Below are 22,019 nucleotides of genomic sequence, written 5' to 3' on the forward strand. Positions count from 1 at the left end.
AGAACCTTGAGAAACAAACAAACCCTAGCATAAGCTTGCAAAACAACAAGTCACTTAACCTATCTTTTGATAATTTTTTGCATGGTGAACATGAGCAAAAACCAATCATTGAATCCATGGCACCATCACTTAAAATGTTTAGGAGGCCTACCTCACTCCAATTTGCAAATTTGGAGGAAATTTGAGTCAATTTGGCACTTACAGCCTGAGTGGTCGCGCCCCTGCTTGAGTGGTCGCGCCCCTTAGGAAAATACACTGCAGAGAGGCCTCTGAGTGGTCGCGCCCCTGCTCGAGTGGTCGCGCTTTTGCAGGAGGCTTTTGGAGGCCTTCCCGGTGTCGGAATTGGGTGCAGGATAGCTCGTTGGAAAGGTCTTTGAGTCTACTTTCCAACCCAACCGGAATTTTTCAATTTGGAGTTGTTTTGACCTGTCAAAAATCAAATCTCCCAAGACTGGTCAAAAAGTGTCCAATGAGGCTGCCTCAAGGAAGAGTGTTGTTGCAGTCAACTTTTGAATACCTTCCTCAACCCCAAATTGAGCTTATGATAGGTCATTGGAAAGATCTTTGTGTCTAGTTATCATTTTACCCATCAAGCAAGTCATTTGGTCAACCGAGCTAGGAGAAAACTTGATTTTCCCAAGGTCACTTCAGAGGTGCCTTTGATTCTCCTGAGGCAACGGTATTCTTGACATTTCTCTCAAACCATGACACCTGTGCAAAAAGTGAAGGAGGTTTCTCTTCCTTGGCATGTTTTGGACAAAAACCTCTCTCAGTTTTGCAAAATTCATCTCTGATTGCTCTGGAACATCATTTGAGTGCGACTTGTCCCGATGTGTGAAGCAAGGAATTTTGTCGAAATGGAGCGAGATGAAGGGGATAGGGGTCTTCTAAATTCTTGGGGAAATTTTTGGGAGTGGGGAGGGATGTTAGGAAGCAGGGGAAAGTGGAATCTCAGAGATTGAGTGAGGGGAAGGGGTCGAAAAGAGCAAAACACAGGCCCAACCTAGAAAATTGCCAGGTTGTAGCTAGAAACTAGGGTTTGTACAAAAATGAGGAATTTGGCGGATCTAAGGGATGGGAAGTGTTTGATAAGGTACTTTAGGTATAGGGAAAGGTGTATGAACATCAGGAAACAAGTTTTGCCGGTGATTTGACCATCCAAGAGAAATTGCCTTCAAAACCCTAGGAGAGGGAAATGAGCTTGCCTAGGCACAACTGAAGCATGAACAAGGTGTGAAATGACTCATTAGACACTGACATGACAATGAAAACCCTCTGAATGATGATAAACTCAGCTGAATGGTGACATAGACCGACATTTGGGCAAACCCTAGACCTAATGCCTAGTGACCAAATTTTGCTTGAAGACTCACTGAAATGACAAAATTTGACCTTGACACTTCAAAATCACTTTGTAAGAGCACATTTGATCACTGTAGGAAGGCTGGAAAGACTGACACTAACAGGGTGAATTAAAGAAAAAGACACCGTGCGTTAAAACTTCAACATATCATCACCCACATCACCCCGCAAGAAAACAACCAACAAGATGGCAACCAATTAGCCATAAGGACAACAACCCCCGTATGACGGATAGCGAGGAGCGACGATCCACCTACTACACATCAACACAGAAGAGCTGCCACGGTCAACTTCCATCTCAAGCGAACGAAGCACCAGCGAGATCGAGGGTTCACCTTTCTCTTGGATGGCTAGATGCACGTGCATGGCACCAGTGGACTACTCTTTTGAGTAGATCTTATTATTTGTGTTCTTCCCATGTTTCGAGGACGAAACATGCTTAGGGGGGTGGAATGTTATATACCTAGGGGGGATAATATGGGGTACCAAGGGAGGTACCCAAGGTAATAATGTAATAATGGGATGGGCCATAGTAATAAATAAGGTGGTTAACCCATATCATGTAAGGGACCACAAGTAGTTAATAATAATGTAATGGGCCCATGGTATTAGATTGATGGTATGAGGGAACCATGGTAATGACCCATGGTATTGTATGTATGAGGCCTATATAGAGGCTAGAGACTCCACATGGAGAGGGAGTGAAGGATTATTGTATGAACAGGCATATGGCTTGTGGAGTGTTCTCCTTCCTTAAGGAGTGAATGTATGGTGTTGCCCTACCTTAAGGGTTTTGATAATAAAAAAGCATTTCTATCTATTTCTATCTTGTTATTCTTGGGTTTATTTCTATTCTCATATATTTTTGGGTCAGATCTATAACAAATTTGTTCCACAAATAGTTTGTTTTGCAAGTAATTCCCTTCAGGTATTGGCCACAAGCCTTAGATTTAGGTTGTATTTCCAAAGGTTGGGTCTCGTTGTTCCTGACCAAAACTTTGTTGCCACAAAGTAGCTTCCAAACCACAAAATGCCTTTCAAACCAACAACCCAATGAATCTCTCTCCCTGAATGCCAAAAATCAGATGAAAGTGCCTCAAAACAATTGTGTCAAACAAATGAGAGAAAGGAAGGACTTGGCTAGGGTGGGATCCGTTGAAAAGTGTAACTAGGTTCGGTCTTCATAATGACATGTGTAATTGTGATTTTATGTAATTGATGAAAAGAAGAAAAATAAAATTATTACTGTAATGCTTGTCTCATGGGTTTCATGAGCGAGGAATTTTATTTTAATGATGGCTCCCATTGTGAGCCTTTAGAATTTGTCATCTAGTCATAAAAGTCAATTTGAGTCTATGTCATTGATGAAGGACCCTTCTTGGGCATATTACACTTGTGTACGAGTCCATAGAAATGTCAAGTAGCCCTCCAAGACCAAGCACAAGCATTAACCTCAAGTCGGCTTCAAAGTGGAATTAACTATCTCTCCAACTGACATGTCAACTCAACTTGATATCAAGTCGGCTTATTACCTTGGGAAACAACTATATATAGTGCAGTGCGTCTTCATTTCAAGTCAAAATTTTCGGTGATCAAGTTTGAAGCAAAAAAGTGTGAAGTAGAACGAGGTAGCTTATAGTATAGTGAAGCACAACAAAGGAAAGAGGAGTATAGTCCGAGCTATTTTCTTATTTGTTTTTGGGTTTATAATATCTTCATGTGTGAGGCAGCAAGAGCTTACTTGCAGCAGAAGAGGTCGAGAAAGAGTAGCATTCCTCCTAGCCGAGTTGCAACAAGGTTGATTCTAGAAGGGAGGTCAAGACAAGAACTAGAAGAAGGAAGGTTGAGATAAAAAGAAGGTCAACTCTAGAAGGGAGGCTGAAGGTTTGAAGTTGAAGAAAGTCGAAGAAGAAGAGGAGCCAAGAAAAGGAAAGGAGCAGAAGGCTGACTGTCGTTGTCAAAGGATCTCATCAAGAAAAGTTGTGTCTATGGAAAATAGGTCAAGGGTTGTGGTCTTGGTATTCATCAATTGAATCTCTATAAGAAGAAGAATTTGTGCGGGTTTTCCTCTCAAAGAGTGAGAGGTTTTGGCCCTGGCTGATAGCCTATATTTTGTGTCTCTTGTCACTTTATGATTTATGCATTGGTAGTTGTTTGATGAAGAAGAACACTAATAACTTAAGTAAAAGAAGATCCTAATCTAAAGAAGTCAAAAGCACTCACAAGCAATTACTAATTGAAGAGAAATCACTTAATTACTATACCCTAGATTTCTCAACATGGTATCAGAGCTAAGGTGACTAAGTCAAGGAAGGGCGCCTTATCAAGGGACACTCATGGATCAAATCTCAAAGAAGGCATCAAAGTGAAGATCATCTTGAAGTCAAAACCCTAGATAAAAGAAGTCTACAAAAAAGTATTGGAATCACCATCAAAAGGGAGAAGGCCAAAACCCTACATCTACTCAAGTTAAAGTATTATGAAGACTATTCATACAAAGGAAGCTAGATCAAAAGGCAGTGGCATCTCACTCTTTGTGGGATCAAGGATCATTCTTGAAGAAAACTACCTTCATCAAGGAGAAGTTTTCTATCCTCTATTTCATTATCAACATCAAGAAAGCAGCAAGAAGGAGCATCCTATCAAGTAAGTATACTTATGTCCACATTTGAATCTGTCAAAATGTATTTTTGCAAGGAAAGCAACAAATTGGTTGGGTCTTCAAACTACCTTGCATGGAAGAAAAGGACAGATTTGAATCTCATTGAAAATGAGGTTATGCAACATGCCAAAGGTTTTATCACTAAACCAAGAAAGGAAGATGCTCAAGCTCTTGCCAAGTATATGAAAGGGGAAGATAGGGCTCAAAGGATTCTCATAGAATCCATCAACAATCCTCTCATCCCATATGTATCTAAACTCGAAACATCAAAAGAAATCTATGACAAACTGGTAGAGTTGTATTCTGTAAGCACTACTAGAGAAGTCATCTCATTAAGGCAAGAACTCTACAAGTTGAACATGTCAAGGGAAGATGGAATAGCCTCATACTTTATGAGGATATCTGAGATCTGGGATCAACTACAAGATCTAGGAGAAGTCATGTCTGATGGGGAAATGACTACAATTGTATTAAATGCACTACTGGAGGAGTGGGAAGAAAGAAGCTACTCCATTCGAGGATAGATGACCTTCTAGACTAGCTCAAGGGGGCCAAATATTTTAGCAAGATTGACTTGAAGTCTAGTTATCAGCAAGTACCAATTGAACTCTCTGATGTGTGGAAAACTTCCTTCAAATCCAAGGAGGGCCTTTTCAAATGGCTAGTCATGCCTTTCAGGTTGATAAATGCCCCTACAACCTTCATGAGGCTGATAGACGACATCTTGTGACCCCTCACCAACTCATTCGTAGTAGTGTATTTCGACGACATTCTGATCTTCAATCAGAGCTCGGAAGAGCACCTACACCATATTCGCCTGGTCCTCCAAACCCTGCGACAACACAAATTGTGTGCCAATTTGGAGGAATGCACATTCGGTATGACCCAGGTTCAATATCAGGGGTACATTATTGATGAGTGAGGCGTACATGTGGACCCAACCAAGATACAAGTTATTCAGAATTGGCCAACCCCAACCACTCTAACAGAGCTCCGCAACTTCCTGGGTCTTGCCAATTTCTATCGCAGGTTCGTGTTGGGATTCTCTAATATCACTTGGCCTTTGAGTCAAGTCAACAAGGGCAGAGTGAAAGCAAAGTTCCTTTGGTCTAAATCCCAACAGAAAGCGTTTGCTAAGTTGAAGCATCACCTCTACTCTGCACCAATGCTCAAATTACCAACCCTACAACAACCATTTGAAATTGAGACAAACGCCTCTAACTATGCTATTGGTGCAGTTCTTACCTTAGGTTGGTTCTTTCCAACACGAGGGTTTTCCCTAATAGGATTGCCAATGCACCGTAAAACCAAGTTATTAATATTACATTTGGCAATACAGAAATTGTAGATTTATACTGTGCTGAAGTCAAGTGGATGAGTTTCTTATCCAATGGGCTATGAAGTCAAAAACATTTAAAAGTGTTGGGACTTGGTTATGAAGCACATTAAACGAACAAGCATGCCATAAACAATAGTATTATCAGCTATAACAGGTCTGAAAATTACTCATATAGCCAATGTACAGAGCTCAAAACAATACTACAGCACTTCTGTTCAGCACATGCCTCAGGATATAATATGAAATCTGAATATATAAGTAAAGAAACAATCTTATACTGAATAAAAGCCCCCCTATATAGCACAATCCATATCTGACATACATAAGCCGTAAGAGGACAACACATCACACTTTCAGGCCTCCCACGCTGGTTAACAAACCTTGTAATAGTAGATATATTTTCCAGCAAAGGAGAGAAAATAGGCAACCTTACAATGCAAGAGCACAGCCCTGAATATGTCCACATTGAAGCTCCAAATCTTGCAAAGATATCTGCAATGTTCAACCCAATAGCCTAGTTTTTTTCTCCACCATAAAACGACACCACGCAAATGAGGATGTAACTCCCTTTTATAGTTGCATTTACAGTCAATAGAATTCTTTACAAACTCCTAGGGCACCCTCTTCTATAGGCTTCTAAGTATAGATACTTCTAGAAGAGCATTTAGATACATCTATGTGGTGCACCCTGCCTTTATGTGAAGAAAAGTGTGTTCTAAAGATAACTTGAAGGAGTGCTTCTTCTAAAAGCTTCTCTAAACAGACTTCTTATAACATATCATACAGAACACTCTAATAGGTTGTGGATCCATTATCAGGTAAGGTCTAGAATCTAGAATTAACTTCAAGGTAAGGCACTCTTCATAAAAGACTTTCTAGCAACTTCCTCTCCAAAAATATCAATAAAAATACCTAAGAATGTGGAGCACTCCTCTTCTCAAGTCCATTCATCCTTCTGACCCTTTGCCCAATCAAGATATTATCAACGTGCCTTTTAAAAGGTGCACCCTTGAAGATGCGCAATGATAAATCATCTTTAGAAAGAGGAATGCTCTCCTCGAATAGGGGCTCCTTGGCCTTAGAAATTGTGCCAATGATGTCCTCCTGTGCTAAACAAACAAGTTTTCCTTAGAAGTACGAACTATGCCTCAACAATGACTCCAAATGAAAGATAATGCGTCAAGATATGTAGAAAAGTCCATCAAAAATGAAATCATCCATCAAAGAATGAGATCATACTCCTCTAACTCAACCACTCAAAACCATGTCCATGTATAGATGTTAACAGGCCACTAAAAACTACAGCTGTTTTGTAGCCTGATACTAATTATGTTGGGTATAAATATCCAGCAAGAATAGTAAACAGTATCAGATATTCATGACTTCATCAATAAAAAAAATATGTCAGAAAACAACAGATCCCACTAGGTTCTTTCTTCAGTTTCGTGAAATATTTTCTATGAACTACCCTGGCAAACTCGACAGTTTTCTGTAATGGCATGTTACTCTATGTCCAGTATCTTGATAAATATGATATTAAGGACACATGCATTTCAGACAATAGTCTCGATTTTATTGTTCACTGTTTTCAATTACTCTAATAATGTCGCTTAGCATTTCCTTTATGAGAAGATCTGCTAACACCTGTGGGGGAGTGTTTCCCCAATGTGGGGCACGTGACTCTCCAAAAAGGGTGCTTCTCGACATTCCTGTTGATTGGGGGTAGCATCGGATGTGCTCTAGCCATGAAAATTGGTGGAGACAATAAGCACATGAAATCTCCAAGACCCAGAAATGGTTTGGGCAGATTCTACCCGGTTGAGAAGATATTAAAATAATTAATATTTTTAATGGAGTTCCCAAGTCTAAACTTAGGAAAAATAAAATATTAATAGGTATTAATATAAAACTGGGTTAGAAGGTTCTAAATGACATGGATCAAGCCAAATCTAATTTTAACCGTTGATTAGAGGTGTAATCTCGGCCATTGAAGACTCAACAGAAAAAGTATAAGAGGAGGCTTGAGGGTCAGTTAGAGATACACCAGAGTGATCAGTCAGTTCGATTTTCTAGAACGGGGTTTGCTAAGAGAAATAAAACTAGTGACCAAAGTTGCAGCAAGGGGCAGTGAGTACGAGGCAGGGAGGTAGAGATAGTGTCAAAAGACCAGCGTAGAAGCAGAGAGGCAGACGCAAAGCCAGAGGGAGCCACACAGAGGCCAGAAGGGCATGCATCATCCACGCAGAGGCTGCAGAAGTGACGCAGAGGGCCAGAGAGGCTGCGCAGAGCCTCAGAGGGGTGATGTTGAGGGTTTCAGGCTGACGCAGAGGCCAGGAGGGCTGACGCAATGCTTCAAATTGTGTTGGAGAGGGTTTTGTGGGCAGACTTTTAGAATATCTGATTCTGAAGAGAGGCATTACTGCCAGACTTTATATCTTTGTCGGGTGAGCCAGTTTGGCACCCAGTTATACTCATAAACACTGCATAATAATATAACCCTCAGTATTGTTGCACCGGTTTTCCCAACTTGGGTTTTTTCGGGGACAATTGTCCAAAAATAACGGTGTCACTTGTGTGTTTGTTCATTTCTTTCAGTTGTTGATTTGTAGATGGTTGAGACCGTATTGTGTTTATTTCAGTTTTTATATGGTTAAATAACTTGTTAGCAACTAAACAAGTAAGCGAAATAAACCAAAGAATACAGATAAAACTTCTAATAGGTAATACTTAGAAATTTCAACATCGTATCAGAGGGTTACAGATGATGGCAGAGCTGAAGGCGCCAGCTGAATCAGAGAATTTGCAACAAAAACAGTTTTCCCAAGTGACAGAAGTTGTTCCTAGGCAAAAAACAGCAAAGAAGGGTTGACGCAGAGGGATTGCGTCATGAGTTCGAACTAGAGAGAGGCCAGCGTAGAGGCAGAAAGAGGCAGAAGAGGCTCACGAAGAGCCATGCAGAGACCAGGAGGGTTGACGCAGTTGGCCAAGGGAGCAAATCAGCCTTCCCAGGATTGCACAGAGCCTAGAGGCTCAGTCCTTCAGTTGCTGGGGCATAGGAAGTTGTGGCCAGATTGCGGGAAGTGAAGTTGGTGGGGTGTTGTTGCTGCCGAGACAGAACAGTACCTAACGGGGCAAAACCAAGGTAGAGGGAGTCGCTACCTAGGCGGATTTCTAGCCAAGAAATCCAAATCAGTGTTGCAGGTGCATAGGAGATCGGAGAGGTGTGACTCGACGATTGGCAGGCGGATTTCCAAGAGGGAAATCGAGACTCAGAGGGAGTCTAGAAGAGAACTTCCAGGAGGGAAGTAGCGACTCAGAGGGAGTCTAGCAGAGAACTTCCAAGAGGGAAGTAGCGACTCAGAGGGAGTTGATGAGAACTTCTAGAGGGAAGTAGAGACTCAGAGGAGTCGAAAGGAAGGGCAAATAGATGGCCATGAATGGATTGAGGGATCAGGACAAGCTGGACAGGGCGTCCAACTTTGTCATCTGAAAGGCCAGGATCCTGTCCGTTCTAGATAGATATCGCATCAAGGACTTTGTCTTGAGAACCGTGGTGATCCCAATCGACCCAGCTAATAATGAAAAGTATGAGGATGCAATGGCCAAGGCGAAATGCATAATCCTTGATGGGGTCAAGGATCATGTGGTCCAACATATTGCCTAGAAGGAGGCGGCAAAGGAAAGGTGGGATACCTTGAAGACATTATATCAAGGCACCTCCGTGCCAAGGAAGATGCTACTGGAGAATCAGTGGCGGTCGTACCAAATGCAGAAGGGGGAGCAGGTAGATCACTTTCTCAGAAGGTTGCAGGAGATCCAGGACCAACTGACTTCCATAGGGGCCATGCCGAATCAAGAGTTGATGGTGAGGACCACCGTAAACGCAGTCTCCGAGGAGTGGGAGACATTCGTCTAGAGCATTATGGGCAAAGCGAATCTTCCAGATTGGGAAGAATTGTGGGCAGCTCTTCGCTAAGAAGAGATCAGACGGCTAACCAAGACGGGAAGTAGCAGCAAAGGAGCCCAAGTCAAGAAAGAGGAGGAAGAGGATGCAGTAATGGCATCTGCAGGGGAGAAGGGGAAGAAGAAGAAAAAGGACCTCTCCAAGATAACATGCTTCAACTGTGGGGAACTGGGGCATTATGCAAACGAATGTCCGAGGAAGAAGAATAAGGGAGAGGCATCTGACTCCAAGGCAGCCCCAGCGAAGGCGGAAAAGAGGTAGAAGATGATGATGATTGTGCCATGAGTGCTCATGTACCTCTAGAGAAGAGGTGGGGAGACATCGAGCTGTAGTCAGGAAGACAACAGGCGATGAGGGGCAAGATCCTTGAGGTACCCAAACTCTTGGATCAGATCCGGCTACAGGAGCCTTGAAGAGACAGTAGCAGGATGGCAGTAGAAGCAATGTGGATGAAGCGGCAAAGAGTGCTACATTGTAGTAGTCCCTGGCAGCGCAATGGGGGTTGCAGCAGTGCGAGAGGCATAGAGGAGGTTGCAGCAGTGCGAGAAGCACAGAGTTGTTGTGACAACGCAAAGGTAGCAGAGGGAGCACATGATAGTGGCAAAGAGAGCTTGAGCATCGGGAGGGTTTCTAGCATGACAAGGATGTCAGTAGTTGGGTGGATCAGTTACTTCTCAGTAACTGAGTTGCAGTGCAGTAGCAGTAGCAGTAGCACAATGTAGCATGATGAGAGAGAACTGCAGTGCAGATGCAGTGTTGGGAGAAAGGACCATCAGCAGCACGGATGCAGGGGGAGCTGTCGTACGAATGTAGCTGTGGCAATGGCAGAGCCATGGGCAACAGTACAGGATGTAGCAATGCAGAGGATGTTGGGCGGGGAGACCTAGCATCAGCACAGGTACCGGTGTCGTATAATCACGATGACGCTCAACGGTGGAGTATTACTAGAGCACAGTCCTCGCTAAGAGGGAGTGTTGATTTGGGGTAGCATCGGATATGCTCTAGTTATGAAAATTTGTCGAGAGGCTAAAGCACATGAGATCTCCAAGACCCAGAAATGGTTTGGGAAGATTCTACCCAGTTAAGGAGATATTAAAATAATTAATATTTTTAATGGAGTTCCCCAGTCTAAACTTAGGGAAAATAAAATATTAATGGGCATTAATATAAAATTGGGTTATAAGGTTCTAAATGACATGGATCAAGCCAAATCTAATTTGGCCGTTGATTAGAGATGTAATCTCGGCCGTTGAAGACTCAACAGAAAAAGTATAAGAAGAGGTTTGAGGGTCAGTTGGAGATACACTAGAGTGATCAGTCAGTTCGATTTTCTAGAGCGGGGTTTGCTAAGAGAAATCGAACCAGTCATAAGAGCTGCAGCGAGGGGCAGTGAGTATGAGGCAGAGAGGCAGAGAGGCAAAGATAGTGTCTGAAGACCAACGCAGAAGCAGAGACAAAGGGAGCCACGCAGAGGCCAACAGTGACTGCACAGAGGCCAAAAGGGCCTGCGTCATCCAAGCAGAGGCTGCAGAAGCGACGCAGGGCTAGAGAGGTTGTGCAGAGCCTCTCAGGGGTGATGCAGGGGCCAAGAGGGTTGATGCACTGCTTCAGATTGTGTTGGAGAGGGTTTCGTGGGGCAGATTTTCAGAATATTTGCTTCCGAGGAGAGGTATTACTGCCAGATTTTATATCTCTGTCAGGAGAGCCAGTTTGGCACCCAATGTTACTCAGAAAGACTACATAATAATATAACCCTCAGAATTGTTGCACCGGTTTTCCCAAGTTGGGTTTTTCCTGGGACAATTGTCCAAAAATAACGGTGTCTGTTGTGTGTTTGTTCATTTCTTTCAACTATTGATCTGTAGATTGTTGACACTGTATTGTGTTTATTTCAGTGTTTATATGGTTAAATAAGTTGTTAGTAACTAAACAAGTAGGCGAAATAAACCAGAGAATACAGATAAAATTTCTAACAAGTAATACTTAGAAATTTCAACATGCATTTCAGACAATAATCTCGATTTTATTGTTCGTTGTTTTCAATTACTCTAATAATGTCGCTTAGCATTTCCTTTATGAGGAGACTTGCTAACACCTATCTTTGTGTTTGGAAATAAGTTTCAAAAATTGTAGACAAATATCTCAGATTTTTATGATTAAGCAAGTTAATTCAGCTCCTCTTTTGTTTCATAGTAAATATAGGGAGAGAATCCAATCCATAGCTTTTCTTGGATACTCTGTTTATTGCAATGTTCAATGGGGACACGTCCCCATAATTGGGTGCATGCACCCCACGCACCTGGGACAGGGGGACGCCTGGGGAAACATTTCACCATGTTCCCATTTTGGGGAGACATGGGGAACGTGGGGGGGTGTTCCACAATGTGGGGCACGTGACTCCCCAAAAAGGGCATTTCTCGGTGTTCCCCCTCAAAAAGGAGTAAGTGGCCCCCCTTAATTTTGTTTGAAAACAATAATTTATGAGTGAGTAAGCTTAATATTCAACCCTAGGGCCCTACTAATGCTATGTAATTAATGGTAATGTTAAATTCTTAGGGTAAAAGTGTTAAATTTTTAACATTACCATGAAATGACTTAGGGTGTTTGAGAGTGGTTCCAACCTCATCAAACTTCATATGGAGAAAATAGAATTTCATATCTCATCCAAAATTCAGCAGACTTAACAGTTTTAAGGATTTCAAGATTAGGGGGATCACAATGTTTCCATTGGATTCTATCAAGTATGAGGGTCTAGAACTAGCATTTAATCAAGAGCACCAAGCCCAGAATCACCCCATTTGAGGGGGGACATGTCCCTCTCAATTTTGTCTAATAGTCCTTGAAATTTTAAAATAAAAAGAAAAATGTATAACAAATATCAAAACCTAAACTAATTTGCAATCCCTAATTCACTCATTCAACTTACAAAGCTTACCTCTACTTGGCTTACCATGCAGTGCTATCTGATTTACAAGATAACTGTTGCCTCTCCTCCTCTCTGAAGCTCCTTAAATGCTCAATGTTTATTTTTAATTTTCAGTTTTAACCTTACAGCCTTGTATCTAGATATCAATGACCTTAGATTGATTCTTTGACTTGTCACTCTTTACTATTTTTGAGTTTTAGTTATGTCAATTTACCATTAGAATCTTCGGACTTCAATATCTACTTCAGTAAATTTTAAATCTATTTAGAATGTAGTATGATGAATAATGAATTTAATTTTTAAATCAATGTAGATTCTAGAATGATGAATATGGATCAATGTATTTCGATGAATGATATATGCATCAGTATGAATGATGAGTATGGATCACTGTATCTCATTATTTAATTCAATTATGTATGGATCATGTATCTATACTTTCATTACTGAATATGAATTTGAATATATATACATATACCCCAACGTCCCCCTGTCCCACCTAAATTTCCCTAAATTTTGAGGGTGCTCCTACACATCCCCTCTATGTGTCTCCCCGCACCAGCGTCCCCTCATCCCAAAGTCTTGGTGGAAAATTGCTATACTACACAGTGTAGGCTATGCTTTGCATGCTAGTGATTATTTCGAAATTTCATAATAAATAGTTACGATCATATTTCAACGTTCACACTCAATAATCTCTGTAAAATATCCTCTTGATAGGGAACCCTTAAAAGGGGAATTTCATGTGATAGGCTATGTTTGCACGCCCTCAGAAGATAATGCCTCATGTGACGCAAATAAAGAAAGAGACTCATCTGTTTTTCAAATATCCTTGGGGAAAAAAGGATTTATTGTAGAAATGTTATAAATAAAATATAATCATAGAATAGGAACCGTAGACATGCATAATTAAATATAACTATAATCATTTTATATATCAATGAGATTTTCTCATTAAAAATCTCGTCTTGTAAATAATATTGCTGCCAGCTGAAAAACACATTCTGTTAATATCTCATTAATGCAAGATGATAGCAACATCTTATCTTTTGATAAGTTAGCAGAAGCTAAATAGAAAATGTCATGTACCTAAATCTAATATTATGGAAAAAAATGAATTAATACCCACCTAATATACCTGCAACAACATCCAAATTATTGCTCAGAGGTTGCAGCTCAAAGCTGCAGGACAATGTCCAGGAGACATAGTAATGTGACTGTTTGCTTCAGATGAAACATAGTCTCAGCTACAATATCTTGCAGCTAGTAGCACAAATAGGCTACAAGCACACAGATAAATTTGGATCTGTAACTAACCTTAAGGTTTGATTCAGGTATCATCGCAATGTCACCTGCTTCAGCAATGTTGGCCTTGAACTTGTCAAATGTCGATGCTGATGTTATTGTAATCTGCAAACAATATCTTAAAACATTAGAAACCTTCATGGCAATCAATGGACCAAAGTTGTAGCTCTAGCACTAGAAAGCAATGTTGCAAACATCGGAATCGGGATAAAAGCGGCAAGGGTCCGGAAAACCAAAAAATCGTAAAAATCGGGAAAATATCAGTAAAAAATTGCAAACTTAAGATACCATAAAAATATTTTAAAAATCAGCAAACATTGGCTAGCCCAAAAACTCCTGATTTTGAGATAAAATCAGGATGTTATCAAGATGTTCGCAACGCTGCTAGAAAGTACCTTGATGGTCTTCATAGCTTCCTTTATCCTCGCTCTGTCAGTATGGTACTGAGAAGCAAGGAAAAAGTGAATGTCAAATCAAAAGAAAACTAAAATGCTTATTTAGCAAAAACCTTGTACCAATCTCCCATTTGGAATGTCTACAGAGAAAACTACATTAGCAAGCAGATCCAAATTAGCATCATTATCCTCTGCTTTACCTGCTTCTCCAGCTCTTCTAAAACACCTTCAAATAACTCTTTGGGAGTTAAACCAGATGTATTCGATGCTGCCTCTTGATATGCAGGATAATCTTTAACCTGCATCCCAATAAAACAAAACAAACTCCTTGATAACTCCATAGGAAACTGTCAGAAAAAAATATTCTAAACAAAATTCCCATGCTACTGAGAAAAATAAAGGTACTTAAAGTTATATACCCTGAGAAAATAGTCAGACCAACTTGTCCTAGCAGTAATTAGACCAGAGGACCTATGCTCTTCCATTAACTTTCTAAATTCATCACGGTTTTTGTGTTCCTTTCTGCGCAACTGTTCCTGCAATGCATAACAAGATGCTTAGGACAGTAAATGAATTGCCATTAGAAAACCGTATGACAGTCTTAGTTATATAATATAATACTTGCCTTTTTAATCCTTCTCTCTTCTTCTTCTTGGATTTCCAAATCCCGTACATATTCCTGAAACAATTCAAAAATCCATTAAGGAAGAGAACAGAGAATAGAAAATCTCAAAGGAGAGTCTGGAACACTAACGCCACCTGGAAAACTTCTAACCGATCAACTGGATCTAACTGACAGCATCTTTTGTCCATTACAAGCTGATCTTGCACTTTCCTCCATTGAGTATTAATCTGTAAATAGAACTATTTGTTATGGCTCATGCACAATCCCTTCTACAGTTGAATCAGAAATAGAACAAGCAAGTTTAACAACAAAAATCAAACCCATGCAAACCTTGATGAAATCACAAGTTGCCAAAAATTCTCTATATTCACTGAGATTCTTCTTCCGTTGCTCACGTGCCCTATCCCGCTCCTATTTCAAACAAGAATAACAGACAGACAAGTTGATGAATGTTAGATAATTGAAAATTTTCTCCATGAGCCCACTTTCCTAGGGTTTAAACCACACTGTAAATGAAGAATTTAATCCAATTTTAGCAATTTTTCTAGGTTTCCCTTGCTCTCATGCAAGACATGAAGGGAAGAAATTTCGCATTACAGAGTCAACAATAATATAGACCTAATCAAGCACTAAGGATGTGTGATTAGTAATGATGAAGTTCAATCTTGTCTGCATAATAGGCTCTCACTCCACCTGTAGGGAAAGCTATATGGAAAACGTAACTCCTATAGTCTCTCCTAAAATGGTCAATGTCTCATGGCAACGGCCTATTACACCTTGCACACAAAGATATTGCTTACCAGTGGCTCCAATCTGTCACCATATACCTACAAGCATGAGATGATCAGACCTAGTGCCAAAGACTCTACCCATGCAAGGCATGACAAAGGTTATTGCATGGAAGGCAAAGACCTTTTTTCCTATCTGGATTTACCATTACCCTGATATGTTTCAAAATCAAGCAACAAATTGATAAAAATAACAACAATTAAATAAAAGTTAGACATTGCCTAGAAAATTGTCATGGGATAACCATGCACCAGGTTGTTACCATTATCACTAGCAAGATGCAAACCACAGAAAAAAATTATCACATGTAAGCAAAACATGATTGTGCAAGCAATACCTGCTTATGGAGAAAAACACTTGTACATCATGTTAGATTTTCAAGTTACTCTGAAAGGATTTAAATTTTACACCATGTTTGGCTTTGGTGTACATGGTGTATGTTCAGCCCGCAGATGATCAGAGATGAATTGTAACATGAGATGGTCTATGACAGATATGCAAAGTTGGCATAGTTTGCTCAAATGCTGCTTGACCTCAGTTGATTGCAAGCTTGGTGTTCTTCCCTTGAGCATTGGAGATCTCCTGGCAGTTTGATGGATGAACTTTATTGACACCTCATGGAGGAGCCATTTATATTGAGAGCCCCCTACAGGGACTGTGGAGTGTTTTGAATCATGCTGGGGACTTCAAGCCCTAGATAGCATTTGGCAGCTTCGCTTCATGTTCGAAAGATTGAAGATGGCTCAAGGATGCATAAGGCTTCGACAATGTTCTTGCAAGGAGTAGTTGCCCAGTGGAGTACACTACTTTAAGAGGATAGATGAAATCTATGGAGGCTTGTGACGCACTGGAGTGGACTTCCCTTATGTAGCTACATCATCTTGGAGTTATTATTGTGTAGCATGGCACTATACTCTAGACTGGAAGTCTCGCTTGTGTGGCCTAAAAGGGCTCATATAGGTTGCTTGTAAGGGTTTAGGCCAACAAAGTACGCCTCTCTTCCCTCATATAAATAGATGAAGTAGAGAGTCTTTCCACAACATATTCATTCACTCACTTGTATCCGCTCTTGTGATGAGAATTGACAAAGAGAAGATGGTGCACAATTCCTCTCTCTCTCTCTCTCAAGTCTTCAAGTATATTCTCTCTTTCTTGTGGTGCTAGGGCTTCTTGATCTTCTCGGACTTTCCTAAAGCATCTTGGAATTCTAGGGTTACAACTTAGGCCTTTGAAGAATGGAGATTAGGGTTTCCAGAGAAAGCCCCCGAGTGGATTTGTGAAGAAGAGAAGAGGAGGACATATTGCCTAAGAGGTTGTGTTGGAGACATTCTTATAATAAATGTGAGTTTAATCTAATGAAATGCAAGGTTATTTGCTTTAGTGAATCAGATGAATCCTGGCCATTGATCTCAAGTGAAATGAGATCTAATCTCAACCATCAATCACTTTGGAGATTACGGGTACGAATTCAGTCAACAACTCAAGCTCATAAAAACACTTCTGCAATGTTAATTTCTTAGGGGCTAGATTGTTCTTTTCTTTAGGTAATTGCATTTACTAACATTTTCATCATTTACATACTACATTCACCCCATAACATCTTAACATAATTAGCAATTACATAGAAAGAACAATCATCGGCAATGCAGTGGAACATTAAGGAACAACAGAAGAAAAGCATACACAATAGAGCGACCATGAGTTAGGTCAAAGACCAGGGAAAAACCCCACAAGGGGGAAACCCATCCAAATTCTTCTTCTAATAGATATTCATCAATTGTTCATCTGAGATACAAAGTACAATATTATGAGACATCATCAATCATATCCGGCAACCAAGTTCCAACCAAGGATTATATATGATCCTCATATGTCAAACTACACCATGCCATGTATACATGAGTTTCCATACATCCCTATCTACATACTACCACTGTCATATTGATTTGAGGTCACTGTCATCATTAGGTTTTTGCTATATCACTGCTACCAGTCTATATCAAGGTCACTATTAAGATCACTTTCATATAGGGTTATAGACATCAAGTGGCATTGTCATAGTTATACCACAGTCCAGTGCCATTTCAAAGTCATGCCATCACTGTCTCACTATCATATAGATTATACTTCAAGGTTATTGTTATGCCGAAATAAAAAAGATCACTTGACTGCTATATCGTTGCTATATCACCGCCATTCACAAGGTTACTGGAAAATACAGAGTTAATGCCAAGTCTGTCATATTAAGATCATTAAATTTCATATCAAGGTCATTTCCATAACAAGTTTTACTGTCATCGCGACTACATCATTGTCATATAAACACAAGAGACACTTTGCAACTGTCATACATTACTTGACGAGGGTTACTATCACACCATTGAATAGGGATTACTATCACACATTGAACAATCATATATTATAGGACATAGTCCTATTGATTTCACAAATAAACATAATGTCAGTTACCTTATCGAATGTGAGCTTCAAAGATGATATATGAACCATAGGAGTCAAGCAATGTCACCGCGACATAATTCAATGCACAAAAGTCCAAGTGATGTCACTGTAAGTCAAGAACGAGTCACTGTGAGCTAGTTCGATGCACAAAAGTCCAAGCGATGTCACCGATAACAAGAACGAGTCACTGTGAGCTAATTCGATGCACAGAAGTCCAAGTGATGTCACAATATGTCTTGTGATGTCAAGAATGAGTTACTGTGAGGTAATTCAATGCACAGAAGTGCAAGCTATGTCACAATATGTCTTGTGACGCCAATAACGTGTAACTGTTATGTGTATGTCAACATACTATTACAGGAGTATGTCAACGAGCCACTCAAAATATTTAATGCGAGCCAGAAGACTAATGCCAGCCTCAAAGAAGAACGAAAAAATGTGAGCTGCAAAGGATGCAAGTCATACAGAGAAGATAAAGCGAGCCACAGAGAATGTGAACCATAGATGATAGACCTGAACCAAGAAAATAATAAGATCTATCGAATGCCCAATGCGCGTTGCAAAGATATAGAGCAAGAGAGTGCGAGCCTTTTCTCTAATACAAACCTCCACTGGTAGGTAATGCGAACCACCAAATAGGATTGCACGCTTTGGATATTGATAGATCCTTTATTTATAGACCAAATGGATGCTTTCATAGAGCAAGTCTACTTTAAATACCTGGAGGGAAATGCTTTAAAATTCAAATTTCCTCTTTTTAATATTTAAATATATTTTTCCACGAGCCTTAATAATTGCTTGCCCAAGAAATTTTGTCACATCAAGGAATACATAAATAATAATATTTTCTTTTATCCAATCGAATCTTCCTTTGGGGCAAGATGGGTTTTCCTCGTGCCGTCTTAGGGTTTCTATGGGGAAATTTGTCCCATAGTTGCCCCAATTTCAACATGCAAGTCGATTTGGCTTCCTGGAGACAACTCGGCACCTCTGATCCAATTCGGCCTCCCTCTGGCTCACTAAATCCACCCACACGTGCAGCCCTCGCAACTTGGCCCTCACTGGCAAACTCGCACTAGCTGGAAATAAACTCAGCCTCCTCTGGAATTCGACTTCTCCTAGAAAACTTGGCTTCTCCTGTGAAAATTTTTCATTCCAACAAATTTCTCTTTGCTCCAATAACTCAACCTCTCTGAAGCAACTCGCACCATTGGGAAACTCAACCTCCTATGCAAATAAAATTGATCTCCCTCTAACTCTCAGAAATTGGAAATCACTATGAAAGATTTTCTTGAGCACCTTTATCTTCAATCACTACAAAACTCGATTTGTTGGTGCCCTCACGCTATCATTGTGCCCTTGCTAGCACCGCAAATCTCTATCTTTGATCTGTTCTCCAAATGCCCATTGATTTCCTCTTATAATCTCTCTGAGTAATCAACGGCCACAATCTAATCTCAATCGATGGCTAAGATCATCTTGACCACATCAAATGACTTTTCTACAAGTCTCTAGAGGAGAATCGATTGACCTCAGTTAATCCTAATTAGGCCATTTCCCTAAGTTAGACTTAGGAAAATTAATAAATTGGCTAATTAATTCTAATTAAAGTATTTTTTCTTAGAAACATTTTCTGAGTATTAGAGAAAATCAAACCACTGTGTTCCTTAGCCTCATAGACACCATTTGAGACTAGAACACCTGTCTCAGCAACATAAACTAACATTTTGCGCCAAGGAGTGCATCAAGAGGGAATGGACAGTTCCTTACAATCCGCAGCAGAATGGGGTTGGTTAGAGAAAGAACCATGCCATATCAAAGGCAACAAGGGCCATGTTGTATGACCAGGATATGTTAAGATACTTATGGGTAGAGGAATGTAATATTGCAGTATATATTCAAAACAGGGTCCCACATAAGACATTGGGAAAGATGACACCCAAGGAAACATTTACAGGAAAGAAGCCAGATGTCAATCACCCCATAATATATGCCTGCATGGCTTATTGTCACATTCCAAGGGAAACACATTCCAAATTGGATCCGACTACAGAGAAGGGTTACTTTTCGGGTACAGTGCAACCTCAAAGGCATACAACATATTTATTCCAAGGACCAAGAGGATAATTGTCAAGAGAGATGTCTGATTAATGGAGGACAAGGCATATCAGAGGTCTAGTGATTTGCCAGCAACAGTTGATCATAATGAATAGTCGGTAGAAGCTCCATGGGTAGAACAGCAGAATCAAGGATAGGATAGTATAAGTATTGTTACTAGCACGAGCGCGAACTCAAGTACAAATGTTCCAAAGGGTTCACAGAACATGGAGCAACAGATGTAGTAGATACGAGAGATACATCAGGAGGATGTGGAAGTCCATATTCCACCTTCTACAATTGGCAGGAGGAACCGAGACATTCAGTAGACACTCAAGGATGCTCAAGAGCTTGTGGGCACTCCTAGGACAGCGAGGAGAGAGCAGGGACAACCAGACAGGTACACTGGCTATATGGCATTAATAAGCCAGTCCGCGGATAGCGAGCCTTCCAGCTATCATGAGGTTGCACAGCAACAAGTGTAGCAGGATGCCATGGTTGAGGCGTATACCTCGATCATGTAAAACGATGTTTGGTAGGTAGTGCCTAAACCGACAGACAGGGCGGTTGTTAGATCACGCTAGATCTATAAGATCAAGCACAGTGCAAACGGTAGCATCAAGAAATACAAGGCGAGGTTTCTGGCCAAGGGGTTCTCTCTGAAGGAGGGAATAGATTACAAAGAGACACTTGCTCTCATGGCCAGGTATACTTCCATCAAGGTTGTAATCTCACATGCAGCACAAATGGGATGGCAAATCCATCAAATGGACGTCAAGATGGTGTTCCTTGCTGGTGAATTGGAAGAGGAAGTGTACATTGAACAATTAGAAGGCTTTGTAGCACACAGCAGTGAGATCCACGTAAGAAAATTGAAGAAAGCTTTGTACGGGCTCATGCATGCTCCTACGGAATGGTATGAGCACATCAACAGATACTTGTAGGGGACGGGCTTCGTGAAGAGTAAGGCAAATGCGAACCCATCTTATTCAATGGTTGTGAGTAAGGTACTCATTCTCGTCCTATATGTGGACGACTTGTTCTTAACAAGATCATTGGGGCTCATAGGAGAATGCAAGAGGGACTTTGTAGTGAAGTCCGAGATGAAAAACTTGGGGTTAATGCACTACTTTCTAGGCATGGAAGTGTGGCAAACAAATGGGGATATTTTTGTTGGTAAAAGAAAATATTGCATCTACACCTATGATAACCAATTGGAGGTGTTGACCACTACGTGTCAACTTCCCAGCAGTACACCCCCTTTTCTTCGCAAAAAGGGATAGCGCTTGATCGACATGTCCGTGCCATTTGACAGTCATCGTCGACTTGATCAATTTATGTTGTAAACCCAGTCTGCATATTGAATTGTAAATAATCTTAGCAGAGTTGAGTCATGTATGTAAATTGCCTAGGTGGACCTAATTTTCTAGTGATAATCTACGTTCCGGAAGGTTTTTTGTCTCACCGATCTATGATCGGCAGAGTTTTCCTTCAGCCTAACCCCAAAGCCGGAATGGATTTTGTCATTAGAATCTTAGGAGAATCCTAGTGTGTTAATCTGCTAGATTATAGTTGTGTCGCAGAACTGGGTGGTTTATGAGGGTCTATGTCAAATGGGTTCTCCCCCTTGAGATGTAAAGTTGTAAAAGTCATGATGTAAAGTGTCTTGAGGGTTAGAAAATGTTTTTAATCCCCTCATAAGTCCTAAGTCCTAGGTCCTAGGTGATTTTTCCAAAGGCTAAGTTCGAGGATCCATTTAAAAATAAATTAAAAATTAAAAAATATATATATATATATAAATAATAATAACTGAAAAATAAAAATTTCAAAAAATAAAAAATAAATAAATTTATAAAATAAATAAATAAAAATAATAAAATAAAGTAAAAACCTAAAAATAATAAAATAATAATATTTTTGAGTAAATAAATGCAGAATTTCAATTTTTAATGCATTAAAAAATTCGACAGATGAGATTAAGAGATGTCTTGATCCTCATCGGCAGTCGAGATCATTTTGACATGGATCACTCGAACTAGCTGTTGGGATTTTTTGCTTTAAATAGGGTGCTAGGGGTCATTTGAGAGGAGATTTG

The 22,019-nt window shown here is 40.3% G+C and overlaps 1 protein-coding gene across 13 annotated transcripts in view; it reads right to left on the bottom strand.

The window, feature by feature from the left end:
* LOC149201970 (pre-mRNA-processing protein 40A-like) overlaps positions 1–22,019 on the bottom strand; it is a 415,839-nt gene that overhangs the window by 175,931 nt on the left and 217,889 nt on the right. For all 13 annotated transcript variants that reach the window (XR_016253883.1, XR_016253881.1, XR_016253882.1 and 10 more), the window contains 7 exons: positions 14,909–14,989; positions 14,713–14,805; positions 14,579–14,632; positions 14,373–14,489; positions 14,154–14,252; positions 13,954–14,001; positions 13,571–13,663 (listed from right to left, as the gene is read on the bottom strand). Coding sequence is in view for 10 of the 13 variants with exons in the window: in XM_089403047.1 (XP_089259173.1) it covers positions 13,571–13,663; positions 13,954–14,001; positions 14,154–14,252; positions 14,373–14,489; positions 14,579–14,632; positions 14,713–14,805; positions 14,909–14,989 (585 nt within the window). In the remaining 3 variants the exon portion in view is untranslated. The remainder of the gene's footprint in view (positions 1–13,570; positions 13,664–13,953; positions 14,002–14,153; positions 14,253–14,372; positions 14,490–14,578; positions 14,633–14,712; positions 14,806–14,908; positions 14,990–22,019) is intronic.

The sequence above is a fragment of the Pinus tabuliformis genome, chromosome 2_1, assembly GCF_031772625.1.
Source record: "Pinus tabuliformis cultivar Carrire ecotype Pingquan chromosome 2_1, CPIR1, whole genome shotgun sequence".
Classification (NCBI taxonomy): Eukaryota; Viridiplantae; Streptophyta; class Pinopsida; order Pinales; family Pinaceae; genus Pinus; species Pinus tabuliformis.